Source organism: Osmerus mordax, chromosome 26 (assembly GCF_038355195.1).
Source record: "Osmerus mordax isolate fOsmMor3 chromosome 26, fOsmMor3.pri, whole genome shotgun sequence".
NCBI lineage: Eukaryota > Metazoa > Chordata > Actinopteri > Osmeriformes > Osmeridae > Osmerus > Osmerus mordax.
In genome coordinates, this window is record NC_090075.1 from 5,301,317 (window position 1) to 5,320,007 (window position 18,691).

The 18,691-nt window shown below is 47.2% G+C and overlaps 4 protein-coding genes across 5 annotated transcripts; 2 read left to right on the top strand and 2 right to left on the bottom strand.

The window, feature by feature from the left end:
* The first annotated feature begins 374 nt into the window (after positions 1-374).
* Positions 375-10,584, top strand: tbc1d23 (TBC1 domain family, member 23). 2 transcript variants are annotated; one of them, XM_067230038.1, is made up of 19 exons: positions 375-412; positions 2,638-2,740; positions 3,002-3,107; positions 3,464-3,668; positions 3,862-3,985; positions 4,096-4,220; positions 4,334-4,380; positions 4,471-4,574; positions 4,718-4,840; positions 4,943-5,035; positions 5,221-5,391; positions 5,930-5,972; positions 6,062-6,168; positions 6,526-6,668; positions 6,894-6,938; positions 7,913-8,001; positions 8,149-8,284; positions 8,768-8,962; positions 9,254-10,584. In XM_067230038.1, the coding sequence occupies exons 1-19, from the start codon at positions 375-377 to the stop codon at positions 9,336-9,338; spliced, it is 2,082 nt and encodes a 693-aa protein (XP_067086139.1). In that variant the 3' UTR covers positions 9,339-10,584. The 2 variants fall into 2 exon arrangements, with proteins under 2 accessions (XP_067086139.1, XP_067086140.1); XM_067230039.1 differs by lacking the exon at positions 6,894-6,938.
* Positions 10,585-11,135: 551 nt separating this feature from the next.
* nit2 (nitrilase family, member 2) lies at positions 11,136-14,197 on the top strand. The gene is made up of 10 exons (XM_067229800.1): positions 11,136-11,203; positions 11,488-11,606; positions 11,703-11,823; positions 12,008-12,096; positions 12,323-12,416; positions 12,496-12,570; positions 12,671-12,749; positions 12,875-12,973; positions 13,236-13,291; positions 13,590-14,197. The coding sequence occupies exons 1-10, from the start codon at positions 11,176-11,178 to the stop codon at positions 13,682-13,684; spliced, it is 855 nt and encodes a 284-aa protein (XP_067085901.1). The 5' UTR covers positions 11,136-11,175; the 3' UTR covers positions 13,685-14,197.
* LOC136936066 (ICOS ligand-like) lies at positions 14,060-16,573 on the bottom strand. Its single transcript, XM_067229799.1, has 5 exons — positions 16,175-16,573; positions 15,722-16,057; positions 15,218-15,502; positions 14,846-15,001; positions 14,060-14,618 (listed from the first exon to the last, which is right to left on the bottom strand). The coding sequence occupies exons 1-5, from the start codon at positions 16,233-16,235 to the stop codon at positions 14,533-14,535; spliced, it is 924 nt and encodes a 307-aa protein (XP_067085900.1). The 5' UTR covers positions 16,236-16,573; the 3' UTR covers positions 14,060-14,532.
* A 105-nt stretch (positions 16,574-16,678) lies between these two features.
* On the bottom strand, positions 16,679-18,647 carry adi1 (acireductone dioxygenase 1). The gene is made up of 4 exons (XM_067229801.1): positions 18,226-18,647; positions 17,566-17,685; positions 17,207-17,386; positions 16,679-17,036 (listed from the first exon to the last, which is right to left on the bottom strand). The coding sequence occupies exons 1-4, from the start codon at positions 18,346-18,348 to the stop codon at positions 16,920-16,922; spliced, it is 540 nt and encodes a 179-aa protein (XP_067085902.1). The 5' UTR covers positions 18,349-18,647; the 3' UTR covers positions 16,679-16,919.
* Positions 18,648-18,691: the final 44 nt, after the last annotated feature.

Genomic DNA, 18,691 nt, shown 5'->3' on the forward strand with positions numbered 1-18,691 from the left:
TGGAGTGATATGGATCTGGTCAATTATCAGTGATGTCACTGCTAGTGGCACTTTTGCTTTTGCAGTAAAAATGATTGTTTATTCATTGTTTAAGTCATGAAGGAAACTTGCACCCACTTTACTTTGAAATTTACATTTAGTCATTTAGCAGACGCTCTTATCCAGAGCGAAATAACTACAGTGGCACGTGTGTTTTTATCAACAATTAATCCAGACATTATAAAATGACAGATTCAAATAGTCGGATAAAAAATGTAAAATGTAAATTTCATTGGCCACTAGAGGTGTGAAAGAGACTTGCAACAAGTGCGAAATACATCGTGACACAAAGCTCACGTCGACGGCATAATTTTGACGTGGACGTCAATACAACAATGGCGGATGCTGTGGAGGAAGTTCTTCAGGGCAGCTGGTAATATAATATATTATCTTTAAAATCCAGACCAAGTTCTATCTCTATGACAGTTAGCTGGCTACGTCGTTTTTAATAAGCATATAGCAGGTGGTTAATCGGTCGGTATTATAAACGTAGCTTGTAGCCTCGGTCGGAGAGAGACCGATTAAAAGCGATGCACGTCGTTTTATCCCTCTGTCCGGCCTGACTGAGTCCCTCCCAGACCGGTCTGCTTTGCTTAGCCTACTTGGTTTCTGTGATATATATATATATATCGGATTGTCATTCATAGCTGACTATTGTTTTGATTAGATTGGTGTTATAACTGTAATGGATGCGTTGTGTTACTGTTTTGCCCCGATCGCGAGACAGACTAGTCGTAGATGCTTGTCAAAGGTGACGTGGTTGGCTTTGATTTTGTAAGCAGGCTAGCTGAGTTTGCAAGCTCTCACAATCCTCATATTAATCTATCTGATATGCACGCTTCAATAAAAGTACTTTGCGTGTTACGGCCATATTCATTGTTGGTGAAAACTAAACAAGTGTCAATTCGTGTGGTCGAGCTTGCTAACTGAAGCGCTAACTAAATGTGAACACACAGCCATATAACAATGAAGTCTGGCTAGCTATCTATAGTTTAACAAAAGGACAGTATTCTTCAGGATAAACACAACAAACTACCCAAGGAAAAGGGGTTGGTCTGTATAATTAGTACATTGCGATGACATCAGCTTTGACTTCCTGGTCCCTCTGTCCAGCTAAACAAGGGAATCACATTCCACGAAGCCAAGGGCAGGATGTTGTGGGCACACAGTACATTAGCTAAAATGGTGATAAACAAGTGCATTATAAACGTCACCCTCAACACTTTTGCAATAGTTATTATACAATTATATAACTAAAGTAGTCTTACCCCTGAAGTTCATTGGGAGGGTGAGTTTGCTTTAATAAGAGTCTCGCAGGTTGAAAGGTTTACTCCAGATGCGTTAGATGCAGATACTCTGTATCTTTGCTTTAATCCCTGTGCTGTTGATGAAACATTGTTGTCAGTGGCTTTGGCTTGAAACGTGTGATGATTCAAAATGACCAGGAACATTATCTGAGCCTTAGTGTTGGTTTGAAAGGCCTGTTAATGTCAAGAGTTATGTGTAAATGTGGTTTGCAGTGGACCGAGCAAAGATGGCTGGAAAGGATTCCAAGCATGTTGAGGCAATTTCCGCCATTTGCAATGCATCATCCCCTTGTTTGGTTGAGCCAGTCTGCTTGTTTACTTAACGAAAGACGAAAGGGAAATTAAGGCAGAGATGGACGATGACTGTTTTAGATATATGGAGGCTCCGAGAGGTCCTGCCCTGTCCTAAACACACCCAGAGATAGCCTGACCACCTAACATGAATCCCGAACACATGCATGCCATTTGCGGGCAGGACAAAGACACTGAATATTTCCGAGCAGCTATGAGCTTTGCAGATCCGTGCTTGCCCTCTGCCAGGTGTTTCTGCAACGCCAGGCTCCTGCTGTCTCCCTTCATGGAAGATCCGCTCATACATAATGATTGCCGCCGGTGTCACCGTTAGGGGGAGAGAGAGGAAAAAAGGAGCGGGGGGAGGGGGGGGGGGTTGCGAGGAGAGAGTCATGTTTCAGGTGTTTTCCATTTGGTGGGGGATGGATGTTTTCGATGCCGACTGAAAACCAGGCTCCACAACCATGAGGGTCAGGTGACGCATGGATGGATCTCCACCTCCGGGGAGCGTTGGGTGATCTGCTTGGATTCGGGGCTTTCAGGGCGGTTGCTCTGGTAACAGCAAGGACTTTGACCACTGGGCTGTTCCTGTGATAGTCCGTCCTCTCTTGCTCAATCTGGCCCCTGATTGATGTACAGTCTTATAGAGCGCTTATGTCTGATCGAAGAACGAGAGCCTGTGATATGATCCACCTGGATCTCTCGCTGTCTCAGTGCTGAGTAGCTTTGTGACTGTGCTGCCCCTAAATAGACAAACCTCAGTGTTGGTATTGTTTGGTGTGTACATCTATTGTAGATGTTGTAATTTGCCTTCAATCTGCATTTTACGGCCAACAGACACAGATCCTTCCACATTGGCCGTCGATTCATAAAATAAACATGAAACAAATAGGCCTAGAATGGGATGTGTCTGATGTTCTTGAAAGACGTCCATCAGAGCAGGTCGTCTCCCGGAGGAGTCTTCGCCTGGTCTGACGGTCTGGTGTGTTCGGTTCTTCAGGGACCAGGATCTGGCCGAGGCCCTGGACTCCGGGGGGTCTGACACAGAGATGGAGAGGGCCGTCATCCAGGAGCCGGCTGAACCGAAGGCCAAGCTCTGGAAGGTGAGGAGGAGAGGAGAGGAGAAGAGTAGGGGTCAGAGTTGAGAGGGAGGAGGAGGAGGAGGTTGGGAGTTGACGAAGGGGAGTCTGCATTCCAGAACGGCTGCATTCCGCAAAGAAGACAGCACCCACAGCTCATTAGTTACACACTAAGGGAGAAATCAGCCCTTTGTACGATTTATCTCTGCGGTTAAATGAGAACCCTGGAAGTGTGTCCCTGTGCGGGGCTGACCAGCTGACCCCCTGACTCCTGTGTGCCGGCAGATCGCCCTGAACGTGGCCGGCAAGGGAGACAGCCTGTCTTCCTGGGACGGCCTCCTGGATCTCCCGGAGCAGACACTCATTCACAACCGCAGCCAGCAACTGATCCGTGAGTGCCCTTCACCCCCCTGCCCTCTCGCTGACCGTCACGGCAACGAGCAAAGATCAGTTCCCTCACAGGGAGAACGCTAGCATGTCCGAAAATCACCCAGAGGAAGGCCGGCCCTTTAATAAGAACAGAAAGACGGGCTCATAGCCTGGCAGGAGTGCTCAGCTAGACTTGGGCCTGTCTTTGCCAGGGGGAAGGTTGAACTAAATATGACACAGGGAATCGCTCCAGGCAGCCTGTCACCCAGTAAAAATGTCTCCCCCTTCAGGAGGAGTGCTTGGTTAGGACATGGTGCCCCTTCCCCCCCCCCCCCCCCCCCCCCCCCAGCCAACCCTGTTTGTTGTCACTGACCACAGAGCAGCTGGGCGTGTCCGAGGAGGAGGGAAGCGCCATGGTGTCGGACGTCGAGTCGGTCATTACGTTCTACTGCAAGTCCAGGAACATCGCGTTCACCCCCGACCTGGCCTGGCCTCACCTGCTCAAGCCCCTGCTGGGCCTCCAGCTGACCCGCAGCGAGCTCTACAACTGCTTCTACGCCATCATGAACAAGTACATCCCCCGGTGAGATGCTCTCTCCCTCTCCCTCTCCCTCTCCCTCTCTCTCTCTCTCTCTCTCTCTCTCTCTCTCTCTCTCTCTCTCTCTCTCTCTCTCTCTCTCTCTCTCTCTCTCTCTCTCTCTCCTCTCTCCATGCTCTCAGACAGAGGGATGTGGTCAAATCCATCTCTTACTGAGCTGCTCCACGTCTGTCTCCAGGGACTGCGTGTCGAAGGGTCGTCCGTTCCACCTGTACAGGCTGCTGCTGCAGTACCACGAGCCGGAGCTCTGCTCCTTCCTGGACACCAAGAAGGTCACCCCAGACTCCTACGCCATCGACTGGGTCAGTCTCCAAACCGGCACTAGGGCTTCTCTCGTTCGGATTGAAAGGTTACGGACTGGCTCTGAAAGGCACTGACTGGTTATGTGTGTGTGTGTGTGTGTCTACTACAGCTGGGCAGTCTGTTTGCCAGTCACTGCCCTCCTGAGGTCACCCAGGCCATCTGGGACATCTACCTCCACCAGGCCGACCCCTTCCTCATCTTCTTCCTCATGCTCATCATCCTCGTCAACGCCAAGTAGGTCCCCCCCTCCCGCGTGAAACGCTTCCGTCACAGACGAGGTCAGCTTGGTGCTCTGCTGGTGTTGCAGGCTGTGACCGGTGCTTTCGCTGTGCTCCGTGTCCCCACAGAGATAACGTCCTTGGACAGGAAGCGGACAGCAAGGCTGACATCACCAGTGAGTCGCGTCAGACGGATCTCTACGTACGTTTGCTCGGGGGCTGTTTGTATGAGGTTGTATCCTGATGTGTGTGTGTGTGTGTTACAGAGATGTTGCTGGAGTCTCCCGCTCTTCTGGAGGTTGAGGACATTGAAGACCTCTTCTCCCTGGCCCAGTACTATTACAGCAAGACACCTCTGTCCCTCAGAAAGGTACGCTGCTGCTTCCTTACCCGACCAGGTCGTCAAACACGGTCCCTCAGAACCCAGAAGAGGTTTCTAGAAGGTGCAGGGACTCCCTCTAGTAATTGGCTAGCAGAACGATTGACAGCCACGTTGATTCTGGGTGTCTGCAGGAGAACCAGAACCTGTTTGGCAGCAGTTTGGTGGCTCTGAAGGAGGAGGATATGGACCTCAGCCAGGCGCTCTGCCTCCCCGTGTCTGTACCCGAGATCCTGCAGGCCAACCACCTCCAACAGGTGAGACACATGTCTGGGTCTGGGCTCTGGGGTGTGGAGACCGAGGGTCTGGAGGCCTGGGAAAGACTGAATTAAGCGTGTGTGTGTGTGTGTGTGTAGCAGGACGGAGTGCGGTTCTTTGTGGTCGACTGTCGGCCCGCAGAGCAGTACAATGCAGGACATCTCTCCACAGCCTTCCATCTGGACTCAGACCTGGTGAGAACCGTGATAGAGGGACACACCTCATTGGACGATTTGGAGAGGAAGTGGGCGGGGGGGGGGGGGGGGGGGGGTGATAAAGGGAACTGAATGGGGCTATTTGTAAGTCGCTTTGGATCAAAAAGATCCGCATGGCGTATTGAATGTCAAATTTCATGTCGATACCGCTCGTCTCTGTCCAGATGCTTCAGAACCCGTCCGAGTTCGCCCTGTCGGTCAAGTCCCTGCTGGAGGCCCAGAAGCAGTCTCTGGAGTCTGGCTCTGTGGCCAGCGGAGAGCACCTGTGCTTCATGGGCAGCGGGAGGGAGGAGGAGGACATGTACATGAACATGGTGCTGGCCCACTTCCTGCAGGTGAGACGCCCACAACGGCGGTCGGACTTGAGGAGACGGCTTTCATCCGACCGGGGGTTTATAGTGGAACGGTCGAGGGGAAAACGCTCACGCCTACCACAGCGCTGTGAGCTTTGTGCGTTACCTGCATCCCACGCTAAAGCCCAATTTATACTTAGGTCGCAGACACTTTTGAAAAGGTCGCCAACGGAAATGACGTCTCGGTCGACACTTTTAACCGTCGCTTAGAAGTGTCGCCTACCAGGAGAAATCTCTACTGGCGTGGATGTCGTCACATAGTGAGAAATTAAAATTGTCAGTTTCTCCGATTGATCACCTAGGCTACAAAGCGTTAACAATGTAACCATAGCTATGAATGTAACGGTAAAATGATTCTGTTTACGTCACGCGAACCTTGAGCACAGGCGACTGTTTGCCAAAGTATAAATGCAGCAGCCTGAGCGACACTTTTCTTTTTTCGTCGGCGACCATTTCAAAAGTGTCCGCGACCTAAGTATAAATTAAGCTTAACTCTGACGGTGACTTTGTGTGTTCGCAGAAAAACAAGGAGTACGTCAGCATCGCAAAAGGCGGGTTCATGGGTGAGTTTGTCGACCCGCCAGGGGATTGCTGCCCCCAGATGAGGCAGGTCTGTGTTTAACACGTCGCGTCTCTCCCCTCGTGTCGCCAGCCCTCCAGCAGCACCTGGCGGACATGAACGTGGATGGTCTTGACAGCTCTTACGTCCACTGGATAGTCAGTACGTCTGGCTCCCACAGTAGTCTGAGCTCGGCTGATGTGAGTCTACCATTCCCCCTCCCTCACAAACTGCCTCTCTTCCCTGTTGCTCCACATGACATTCACTTCCTGTTGAATTTCCCTTCCTTGCTTTTGTTTCGGACATTGTGTCTGTTGTCCATCTTGTGTTCATCTCTCCTTTTCTCTCTCTCTCTCCCTCTCTCCCTCTCTCCCTCTCTCTCTCTCTCTCTCTACCTCTCTCTCTCTCTACCTCTCTCTCTCTCTCTCCCTCTCTCCCTCTCTCCCTCTCTCTCTCTCTCTCTCTCTCTCTCTCTCTCTCTCTCTCTCTCCCTCTCTCTCTCTCTCTCCCTCTCTCCCTCTCTCTCTCTCCCTCTCCCCCTCTCTCCGCTCCCTCAGGGGGAGTCTTTTGGGAGCGCAGGGGAGGGCAAAGGGGTCAAGTCCCTGGTAAACAAGATGACCTTTGCCCTCAAGTCCAAGTCTGTGAACGTGAAGGAGAAGATGATCAGCTTTATAGAGAACACTTCCACACCCGTGGACAGGTAAATTGTTCACATGCTCCTGAGCCGAACCCAAACCTCTCTCGCCTTGAGCTTCTCTAACCAGGCAAAACACTGGTTACATTCACCTCCAGCAAATCAACAAATAATCATTCACCGATATTATTTTTATTTTTATTAAATACAATTAAAATTGTGTTACGAGCAGCTTTGATGTTACCCTGACTGTCCTCGGCTTACCGTACTTTGTGCCTTATCCCATGCTAGAATATCTTTCACTCTGCCCTGGCCAGAGAAGGGGATACTAGATCGGTAAGAGTTCATCATCAGCTTCGAACTGTGTCTCACCAGCATGAACACTGGATCCAGCTCTGGGGGGCTGGCTGTCTTAGGGGCCCCTGGGGGGGCCTGAGAATCCCCCGGGGGGGGGGGGGGCAGGGGGGGGTGAGCCAGATGAGTGGAGCCTGGGCCTGAGCCTCACTAACGCATGCTTATTAACACAACGTGTAACACTCGCCACCTAGCTGCCCTGCACTCACTCACTCACATCATCACCCCAGTCCAGAGCTGTCATCTGGATGGGGCGGACCATGATGCACTGCTCCTAGGGCCTCAGGGTCACCTGGTGTCACGGGATGTCCCTCTGCTTTCTCACTAACAGTAATCCAGCTCTCTCTGTCGGCGATGTGGAGCTACCCTGTGTCTGTGTGCCTCAACTTAGTCCTTGTCTCACTCTGTAGGCTTCCTGTCTTCTTCTGTAGGGAGATCCGAATCTCGGCCTTTCTTAGAGTACTCACCTGTAGTTTCCTGTTCATGACAAGCCCTAGCCTCACAGGGGCTAACCAGGGCGGTGTGCTTCTGCCTGGTCCTCTACATCCGCAGCGTCACATTTGGATTACAGCCCTGGAGACCACTCCTGATCCTGTGCGCACTACCCGTCCGGGTAGAAGTGTCTCTTAAACCCCGTTTCCTCAACGTAGTGAAGCTGACTTATCTTGGATGTGTCTGACAGCTGGCCTGGAGGTCCCATCTGAACGCACGGCTCATGCTGCAGTCCTCAGTGCCTTACGTGTGTGTGTGTGTGTGTGTGTCTGTGCGATTGTGAGGAATCCTCTCACTGTATTCAATGTAATACATGGTTTGTGTCCTTCCGTAGGTCTGTCTGGTTGTGTATACACAAGTATACACAACTACTGTTGCTGTTGTTGTTGTTGTGAGTCTACTAACAGCGTGTGCCTCTGCGGTAAGTGTTCTAAGGCTCCTCTGTGTGTGTGTGTCCCTGCCAGACATGTGAGCAGCAGCGACCGGGTGGGGAAGCCGTACAGGGGGGTGAAGCCTGTCTTCAGCATCGGAGACGAGGAAGAGTACGACACAGGTAAACCAGCCTCGTGGAACCAATCAGCGATCAGGACACTGCCACGTCCTTCAACGCCAGCCTGGTTCCGTCTAAGGTGGTCTCACCAAACCCTAACCCTGACTCCCCCCCCCCCCCCCCGGCGTTGTTTTCTCTCCTCCTCCGCAGACGAGATCGACAGCTCGTCCATTTCGGACGACGACAGGAAGGAGATCGTCAACATCCAGACGTGGATCAACAAGCCGGACGTGAAGCATCACATTCCCTGCAACGAGGTCAAGGAGACGGGTCACATGTTCCCAAGGTCCCACGTCTTTTTCAAAACGCATTACAGCTTTATTGATCTTTATTTATTGACAACATTGACGTTGTTTATCAGACATGGGGGTTTTGTTGTCCATACAAACACTTGTGTGAGCTTGGTTCAGTGTAAGGGATGAAATTGCCAATTGGGAAACAGAACGCAGCTCTTTTCTTTTTCAAGTAATCGTGAATGTCGGGTCTTTTTTTAGACTATCTTACCAGTGCCATACCCTACAGCAGTCACATGAATGTCTATATGATCACTATGACTTGAATGCAGATCCAGACTAACAGGTTCTATATTATGGACACGGCGTACGTACAGTAGTATCATACATTATGGTGATCTTTAGAATTACCTTTTCTTTTTGAGGCTTCTGAGAAAATAAAACGCCCCACAAAATATCTTAGTTTTTTAATCCGTGTACGTATTAGTTTGATATGTTGTGTGACAAAAAAAAAACGGTTCTCCTGTCTCTCTCAGTCACCTGCTGGTAACGGCCACCCACATGTACAGCCTGAGGGAGATTGCCTCGCGGAAGGGCTTCGCCTACATCCAGTCGAGGCAGCCGCTCAACTCCGTGGTGAAGATCACCTCCAAGAAGAAGCACCCAGAACTCATCACCTTTAAGTTCGGCAGCAACAACACGGCCGGAGTGGAGATCTCTGCGGTTGAGAGGTAGGGGGCGCTAAGGCTGGATGACATCTGAGCAGGGCTCTTTGCTGACTTTAAGTGTAGCTATAATTTTCTCGCCTTCTAAGAGAAAAAAAACTGTAGTTGATTAAACTGTAGTTGACAACTTGTATTGTGATATACATAAACAAGGAGTATTCAATAACTATTCAGTACAATTTAAATCTCTATATAATAATAGAAAATGTGTGCGAGCATGAACACAACAATAACACGAGTGCAGAGTACAGTAAGTCGATGTGATATCCTTAAACACACCTCCCATTCTCTCCCCAGGTATTTAATTCCAAACGCAGGCGACGCCACCAAGGCCATCAAGCAGCAGATCATGAAAGTTCTTGATGCCCTCGAGAGTTCCTAAGCAGAGAGAGGCTGTAGGGGCACCCTGGATGTCCAGAAGAAGACCTGCTGCAGAGGGGGGATGTGTGTGTGTGTGTATGTCAGCTGAAGGCAGGATGTGGTGTGTGTGTGTGTGTCAGCTGAAGGCAGGATGTGGTGTGTGTGTGTGTCAGCTGAAGGCAGGATGTGCCCCCCCCCGTGCCTCTCCTCTCGGGACACCTCCCAGCTACAGTGACGGTTCACCTCTCCCATTCCTGGGGGCACGGGGTCATGGAGGTCAACGGATGACCTGAGGAAACGTTGGACTGTGCTTATTGAATAGGGTTGCTCCCCGTCACTATTCTCCTCATACTAATTAACCTAGGTTATGTTTGAATTTTCTTTACATTTTCTTTATTTGTGGGGAGGGAAATAACTGTCAAAAGGTGGGTTATGATTGCATTACAGGGTTCTGTCTAGCCTTAAATCGAGCCCGATTATCTTCCAGTGTCACACATGCAGAAAGGTCCTGCAACATTGGGCCACCGCGAGCCAGTAGCTGTTTCCTTGTTTATCATAGGACTTAAAGATGTCACAACTGTCCACATGGAAACAGTCATTAGAAATGTAAGCAGTGTTTGGATCAGGAGACCAGTATTGTTGCTTAAGTCCATTTAGAGTTTTCAACTCAAGGATCTAAAATGGATTGGTGTTTTCCCATTGGTCAGTCTCTTATACAACAGTGTCTTGGTTTGTTAGATTCCAGCTTTGAAAATAAAGGTGATTCACATAACTTATTTGTTAAAGAAATTGAGTGCTAAGGAGTTATTAGACTAGCGAACGACTCCATATTATTTGGATTAATAGCAGCACAATTTTCAATAGTCTTCTCTGTATTTTCAAATATGAAAGAATATCGTTAAAGGCTGAGTCTGCACATGTCACAGGGTTCAGTTCAAGTCCATTCTCTAGTCAATCTGGTTTAGAAACTTGTTTGATGTAACGTGACAACTGTTTTTGATACTTGTCCTTAAGGAAGTTTTTATTTCCAGCTCACAGCCTTAAATAGAAATGATTTGAGGATGTTTATAAGTATGTACTGTATATATTGTAAACTGCTCCATATCAAAAACAGATATTTGCAACACTTTGAACTCTTGGTGTATCCAGACAGTACTGATATGCGGTTGATATTTAACCGGTTGCTGACTAGTCCGACCAGCCTCCTCTTGAGGGTCTCCTGTTCATTGACTAAAGTGTAAACCATTTATAAAGTGTTTATGAAACCCTGAATGTCTCTGGTTTCTATGTGTATTGTAACAATCCTGACTTTTAGATGGGTTAGAAATATACTGTTTAGTGGCAGACCATCAGGATCCGTTGTTTTCAACAGAGATGTGCTATATGGACAAAAGTATTAGTCCACCAGACTATCACACCTATATGAGTTTCTTGTGCGTCTCATTCCAAAACTACAGGCAATAATATGATTTTTGGTCAAATGTTGTGATCCAGATGGGCACATTTTTACACGGAGGCAAGCGTTCACCTTATTGGACGTTGATAACACGCCCCTGGCATTTCATAATAAGAGTCATATTTAACAGCAAGGGACACTAGTATGATAACGTGGATAATCAGTCCTACAAAATATACACAAATTAGGCCTACTAAATAATATGAGAGGGCCTGTTAAGGCTTTCTGAAACTGAAGTATGGAATCTAGTATCAGGGAGAAGCCTAACACTAACCATGGGAGAATACTTTTATTCTGAATATAATAACGTAGTCGAAAGGACCGGATGTTGATCCAAGATCAAATTCCCTCATTGATGTGAGCACCAGTGTTAACCTGGCATTAAATACCTCTCCAAACACCCATGTCTGCTTTGGCTAAAGCAATGTCGAGTAAGTGAACATAACAGACAAGTTATTGCATTTATTAACGACAAGCGAGATGGACGATTTGACAGACTCGCTGATGTTGCAGAGCTTGTTGACTCAAGTAATATAGCACTCAAGTAGAAGACTGACAGGTTATTAACGTAATATCTATTGTAACTTCACTTGCCCATAGACCTGATCTACTTAATCGAGTGGAAGCTTATATGCAACGACAGTCAAGCACATTGTCTTTTGATTGTAATTTGTTTAGAGGTTCAATAGCCTACAGTTAATACTTTTTGTCACAGAGTTTCGCTTGGCAGTGGTTCAGCTGCACGTCACCAAGGTGAAGGCTGACAATCTGTCCAAGGCTCGCGGCTTGATCAAGGAGGCAGCCTCTCAGGGCGCTAAAGTGGTGGTTTTACCTGTGAGTCAAGTTACTTCTTTTTGTGACGAGGAGAACAATTGATAAGGCTTTGAAGCAAATCCGGTTCCTATTCATTCCAATCTTTCCTACACACAGGAGTGCTTCAATTCCCCTTACGGAACTGGCTTTTTCCCTGAATATGCGGAGAAGATCCCAGGAGTGTCCACACAGGTGTTGTCGGAAGCAGCCAAGGAGAGTGGGGTGTATCTGGTAGGAGGTGAGAGGAGGATTGGTCGCACCTGTACACTTTCCTCATCTCTGTCCTCACCGATGATCAGAGCCATGTACATCTAGACTAGTAATACATATATAGTAAACGTAGTCAGTCATATATTTGTTTCTACAAAGCCTTAAGGAGACTCAAACATGTGTCATATAAGATGTGTGTGGTATCTCTCCAGGCTCCATCCCAGAAGAGGATGAGGGGAAGCTGTATAACACCTGCGCAGTATTCGGCCCTGATGGAAGCTTGTTGCTCAAGCACAGAAAGGTGGGCATGCTCTGACAGTCAGCTGGCCACTCATTGCTTCACCACGGTGCAATTTACCCTTGGGGATAATTAGAGCTTGTTCAGTCTGTTTGTCTGCATGCCACAGAAAGACATACATTTGAAAGACATCGGATTTGTCACATACCATTTTCACTCCTTTTGTTGACATTTGCTCCACAGTCGATATTCTGGTTTCTCTGTTTGGCTAACTGTCCCTCCTTTATAGATTCACCTCTTCGACATCGATGTTCCCGGGAAAATCCGCTTCCAGGAGTCGGAGACGCTCAGCCCTGGAAGCGGCCTATCGGTGTTCGACACACGTACGTGTCCTCTTATACCCCAACCTTGTAGTTCAGCATCCTGTTCTGACAGGAAGTGCGTTTCTCTGTTCTGTTTCAGCGTACTGTAAGGTCGGTGTTGGGATCTGCTACGACATTAGGTTTGCAGAGCTCGCACAGCTCTACGCTAAGAAAGGTGCGGGTGAACGGAAGGGCTTCATATCTGTATAAGATATATATACTGTTATAAATCTATATAAAACTTAACTCTACCAAATGCTCCCCTCTGGAACCAGGCTGTCAGCTGTTGGTATATCCCGGCGCCTTCAACATGACTACAGGACCGGCTCATTGGGAGCTGTTACAGAGGGGGAGGTCAGTCAGTGCCCGAGGATGTCTCTGATGTGATATAATCATCTCTTTTTTTCTCACTTTTTCATCTACCTTGGCTATATGATTAACTTATGCTGACAGTCGCCCTATTCTCCTGTCTCGCTCAGGGCAGTTGATAACCAGGTTTATGTGGCCACGGCCTCTCCTGCTCGGGATGAGATGGCTTCTTATGTAGCCTGGGGTCACAGCTCTGTGGTAAACCCGTGGTAAGGAAAAATGAACGAATGGAGGAATAACGATCATAAAAATACGTTCTGGTGGTGTTATCGTTCGTGATGCCACAAGTGATGTCAATTCTCCGTACGCGAGACAATTTCTCAAAAACAGTGGTCATGTGGATTGTGTTCTCTCTCTAGGGTGAGGTTGCCGAAGGTAGTGGGTGTTAATGGATTTGTGTGTGTGTGTTCATTAAAAATACGCTCACACAAATACACACACACAGTATGAATGTGCTGTCTTCAATTACAGGGGTGAGGTGATCAGTAAGGCTGGGGCAGAGGAGACCGTTGTTTACGCTGACATCGGTGAGTGGCGGAGTGGCAGTGCTCTCTAGGCCACCAGGAATCGATCAGGAAGTTGTATATACATAGACGGATCAATGAGTAAACAAATGGCGTGAGAGTGGAAACCCAACATCCTGATATGTGTGAAAAACAGCCCTCAGGCAGTAAATGACAAAACATCCATGTCATGAAAACTGGATACAAATTACAGAACCGTAATGTAGTAACCCCCACGCAGGGCTAATTTGACTGATCTTTGACCCCGCCCCTGTCCCCGCCCACTCTCCTGTCCCCTGTCCTGTCCTCGTGTTTTTCGCAGACCTGCAGTACTTGGCGGACGTCCGTCAGCAGATCCCCATCACAGCCCAGCGCCGTGGCGACCTGTACTCCGTCAACGCAGTGCAAGAGGGCTGAACCCATGCCACGTTTCCATGGAAACACTGAGGGTGGGGGAAGGTCAGGGTCCCGATGACGGTTTGAGTCCAACACCCCCCCCCCCCCCCCCCCCCAATCTCATTGGAAGAGAAAAACATAGTGATGGATACAGATCTGTTTTCCAGTGGACTGTTTGTGCCTAAAATGATTTATGTCTTTTATTATGACTCGTCTTCAATCAGAGGCCCTTAGTAGTTAGCTAAAGATGTCAAGCTGCTTGTATTGAAACTAAAGTTTTGCACTTTAACATGTCCCCTTCAAGCAGAAAACGGAGCATTTGGTGTATGAGCTGGGGTGCCACAGCAAGTATCTTCGTACTGTTTTTCCTTTGAATATCAATGAATGAGCAGAACCAGATTGACAGAACTTTTTATAACACAACAAATGGCAACAGAGTACAGAGTAGGTCACAGAGAGGAGCCGGAAGGGGAACAAGCGAGTCCTTTGTGCGTTTTGAAGCCTACAATTCAAATAAAAAAGAAATACACTGTCCGTCCTTTCAATGACTTTGTACAACACATCCAACCGACGTAAGACCTGTACATATTCACAGTATGTACAGCACAGTACACATTTACAAAGAGTAACCTTGTCAGAGTATGTGGGCTATGGTGAGAAGACTTTATTTCCTCTTCAACCTGAATGTTTGAAGGTCATGTGATCACCTCCAACCAGACTGTTTGAAGGTCATGTGATCACCTCCAACCAGACTGTTTGAAGGTCATGTGATCACCTTCAACCAGAACGTTTGAAGGTCATGTGATCACCTTGAACCAGAATGTTTGAAGGTCATGTGATCACAAACATGTTCTAGTGTTCCATTCTAATCACAGGTTGGTCTCAGTTAGAGGGTCCATCACTTCCTCTTTCACCATCCAAGTCTCTGGTTCATCTTCAAAGCTCTCCCTCAACCCTGGTTCACACACAATATAAGAAATAAGACAGACACTTATCCATGATGCCATAACCTTTCAGTTCAATCATAGTTGCATCAGTAGATTTATTGAGTGCACATGTTGAGTGCATACTAACTCAACACAAGTGACAGAAAAAAAGGCAGTTGTGTTCAGAAGGCTACCTTAACAGTAGAATAGTGTAAATCAATGATAGAAGAGTAGAATTAAAAGAACAAAATCATACCCATTTCTGTGTTCTGGTCTTTGTGGGCCCTGTCCTGTTGGATCTGGTAGGCTATGGCAGCCAACACCATGGCTGACACCACCACACAGAGAGCTGTGCTGAATACCCACAAGGCCTCAGTGGCTCTCCCCACCACAGGGCTTGGCTGGACCCCATCTGAGCACCAGGAACAAGGTCACAAAGAGGAGCACGGTTCAAGAGACCCATTAGTTTTTAGTATCAAAACAATGCAGAAAAGCTCATAGAATAAGGAATAATGCTCGTATTCATTCAAAATACATTCGCTTGGGGATGGACATAAGTTTGTGAAGGTGCGTTCTCATGTCTCTTGAAGCCCTGTGTTAGATTCATATACGTTATTGACATACTCACTGCTGATGGAAGTTAAGGTCTCGTTCATGGACGGGTTTTCTATGCTACATGACACGCTAACGTCCTGTGAAATGTTGACAACCAGAAGACTGGTGATGTTGTAGAGCTGAGACTCGGGGAGAAGCGCAAAGTCTGTCCTGACTGAGCCCTCGGGAGGCCGCACGGTCTCGTTGATCCGCCAGCGCACAGCAGGTTTGGGGAAACCTCCTCTAGAGTGACACAAGAAACGCGTCTCGTCCCCTTCCCCCGCATCCTCCCTCAGCAGTAGCGGAAACGAGAAACTGGCTGCGGAGAGAGAGAAAGAGAGGACGGGAACTGTATTAGTTCAGTATGGTCATACCGACCAAGTTAATCAAAATGGATATTTCATCAGAAGTAAAGGTTTCATTATCCCACCCACTTTTGAATTTGTATTTAACGGCTGCATCCTTGTTTATAAAAACAAACAAACTGTACCACACATTTGACAACAAACTTACGCCACTGTCTTTCCTCATCACTGACCTGCGGTCCACAGACACACCGTGCACACCGGAGAACTGTGGTTCCCCCCAGGGAATGTGAGGTACAGGCTGTAGGTGTTTGAATCTGCCGGGACCACCATGGACAACTGCAGGGAGAAGTCGCCTGTCTGCGGAGCCGTTTCTGAGACTCGGGTGCTGTTTCTGCTAGACACTGTCCATTTATCCTGGCTCCCCCCTCCCCAGACCGACCTGTGGACCACGTCGTTGGCTCTCCTCCATTCAGCCGAAAAGTTCAGAGCGCTTAGCGGGAGTGCTCCGTCATAGATACACGGAAGTACCACCGGCTCTCCGATAATGGCCTGGACACATTCTTCACCTGTATGTGGAGAGTCAGGGAGGGACAGTAGTCAGATAATCGTCTCTCTCCTTTGCACATAAAAAACGTGCAAAAAATGAAATAAAAAGGTATAAAAAAGAAAAAAAAACTTCTTACCTGAAGGTGAACTGAATCTCATGACGCCGAGGAAAAATCCCGTGCGCCACAATGCTGACATTTGCCCGCACAGGTCAGTTTTACGCACGGCTAGTCGGCTCCGTCAAGTTGATAAAAGGCAACCACAAGCCTTAATTAAGAATGAATTCGCCTAGTTACCTTGTCCATTTACTTTCTTCAACTTACATTCTTAACTTCACTGCTAGTTCCTTGATCGGCATAAATCCCTTTCTGATCTTTGAGGGAAAGATATCTTCTTTCTTCTCCATGCAGACATCGTCTACCACTGACACACCTTTACATCCAACGTCATAGGAATGCTAAATCGGTCGTGCACCAACTTGCCTGTTTCACCATACCCGTTTCACCATACCTGTGACCTCCTTTACGAGCAATCAAGGGAAATTATATCCATCTCAAACATCCACTGCATATATCAGTTGAAGTGTGTTGGCTATTTATTAAAAACAACAAAATAATAATGAGTACTTTTGCAAGCGCCAGTAGATATAATTGATAACGCTATTTTATACACCCAAACAATTCGTAAAAGGATTGGTGACACAGTATCCTAATGTGTACAACTGTGCAGTAGTCTATCTACTGCCGGCCCTGGGGTTTTAGGGGCCCTAAACAAAATTAGTGTGGGGGGCCCTTTGATTGGCATTTTTTTTTAACGAATGTTTAATTTGTTTATTGGGTCGGGCCGGCCCAGAGTCTATCCATTGGTCAGTGCTATTGCGTCCTAGGCACATTCGAGAGAGCTCAAATACTGCTGACGAATGTCTGTGTCATCAGCTGGTCGGTTATAAGCCTTCCACACTGGTTCCCCCACAAAGAGCCTCATGGCTTTAGTGTAGTTCTGTGGGAGAGAAAAAACACAAACTGGCCATTGATTTACAGTTAATCCTTGTTCAAGCATTTTCTAATGACCACGTGATCCTGTGAAAATCATACAGTTCTGATATAGGCTACTCTACAAATGGTACATCACCTAGTTGAGGTGACTTTTGTAAAGGGCCATTCATGTACCGTCTCATCCATAGTAAATCTGTGGTAGATCCCAGCAGGTAGAGTAATCAGGTCTCCCTTGACCATAGAGATCCTGATCCAGCGATCGTCCTTGTCCCTCACGTCAAAATAAGCTCTGCCGTCCAAGATGTAGCGGATCTCCTCATCTAAATGGAGATGTTCCTGAAAGAACATCTTCAACTGGAAGAGAGGAGAACATTTGACTGACAGGCTAAAGGTATCCAAACTGAGTCATCAGTTTGTTTTGTTTCTATGACAACATTAACTTGACAAAACACTGGGATGAAGCCCTCCCCAGCCAGTGCTTTTCTGCCAGAAAAGATGCCTTGGTAGACACAGGTCTTGGCATGGTTACCTACCTTATCCTCATAGTTGGGTAGTGTATCCTTGGCGATGGTTATGATATCTGAATATGAGTAGCCATGGTCTTTTCGAATCTTCTCCAGTTCAGGATCTGTTTCATAAATATCAGCATTTAACTAAAAAGAAAGGTAAGAGTTCAGAAAATAAGTGTTTGCAAGATATGCACTAGCTCCAGGATAGGCAATACTTTTGACTGTAGCTTGCGTGTATGCCGGTGGCGCCCCAACAATTTTCATTGGGTAGGCCAGATGGGGCCACTGAAAATGTAAATTTCAGGAATTCTATTATGCTGCTAAAACTGTCATTATGAGAGTTATGGAATTGCATACTGACATACTTATTTTACAATTAATATTTGGCTACTAATTATTTGGTGTGCTTAGACTAATACTGGTGCAGTTAACATTTTGAGTTAAAAAAAAAAACTTTCTGGACAATATGCGACTCACGAGTCGCATACTGGCAATGATTGTATAAGAATGGCCAATGATTGTATAAGAATGGCCGGTAGTGTATGCATGAACTGCACAGAAACGGCAGACTTATGAGCCACATTCAATAAAAACTAACACTTAGTTAAACATTAAACTCACACTTAGCTGTTTGATAGCCATATTTTTGCTAGGTAGACGTTGCTATCAATATCATTTAGTTACCTTAAAGTGGAAAATTCCAAGCTTTTGTAAGTCTTCACAAGACACGGGCTGGTTTGGATTTTGTCTATGAGGCATTCGCTGATCTTCATCAGAGTCGTCGATATACCATGCATCTAAAGCCATAGTCGATTTTGTGGTGTTGAACAAAAATGTTGTTAGTTTTTCTTCTTCTTGTTTAAGGTTTAAGGGCAGTTGGCATCCCCGAAGTTACATTACTGCCACCGTCAGGTTTTTTCCCACAGTGTCCGTTTTCGGCTAAACACCGGCTCTCCTATAATGGCTTTAGTGTAGTTCTGTGGGATAAAAAAATACAAACTGGCAATTTATTTACAGTTAATCCTTGTTCAAGCAGGAGTGAAGCAGCATAGACGCGCAAACAACCGTGTGTGTGTGTGGGGGGTGACTTGGTCAGCGAGAACGCATCTGATTTCCCAGAAGTCATTGCAAGAACACACGCATCATTCTC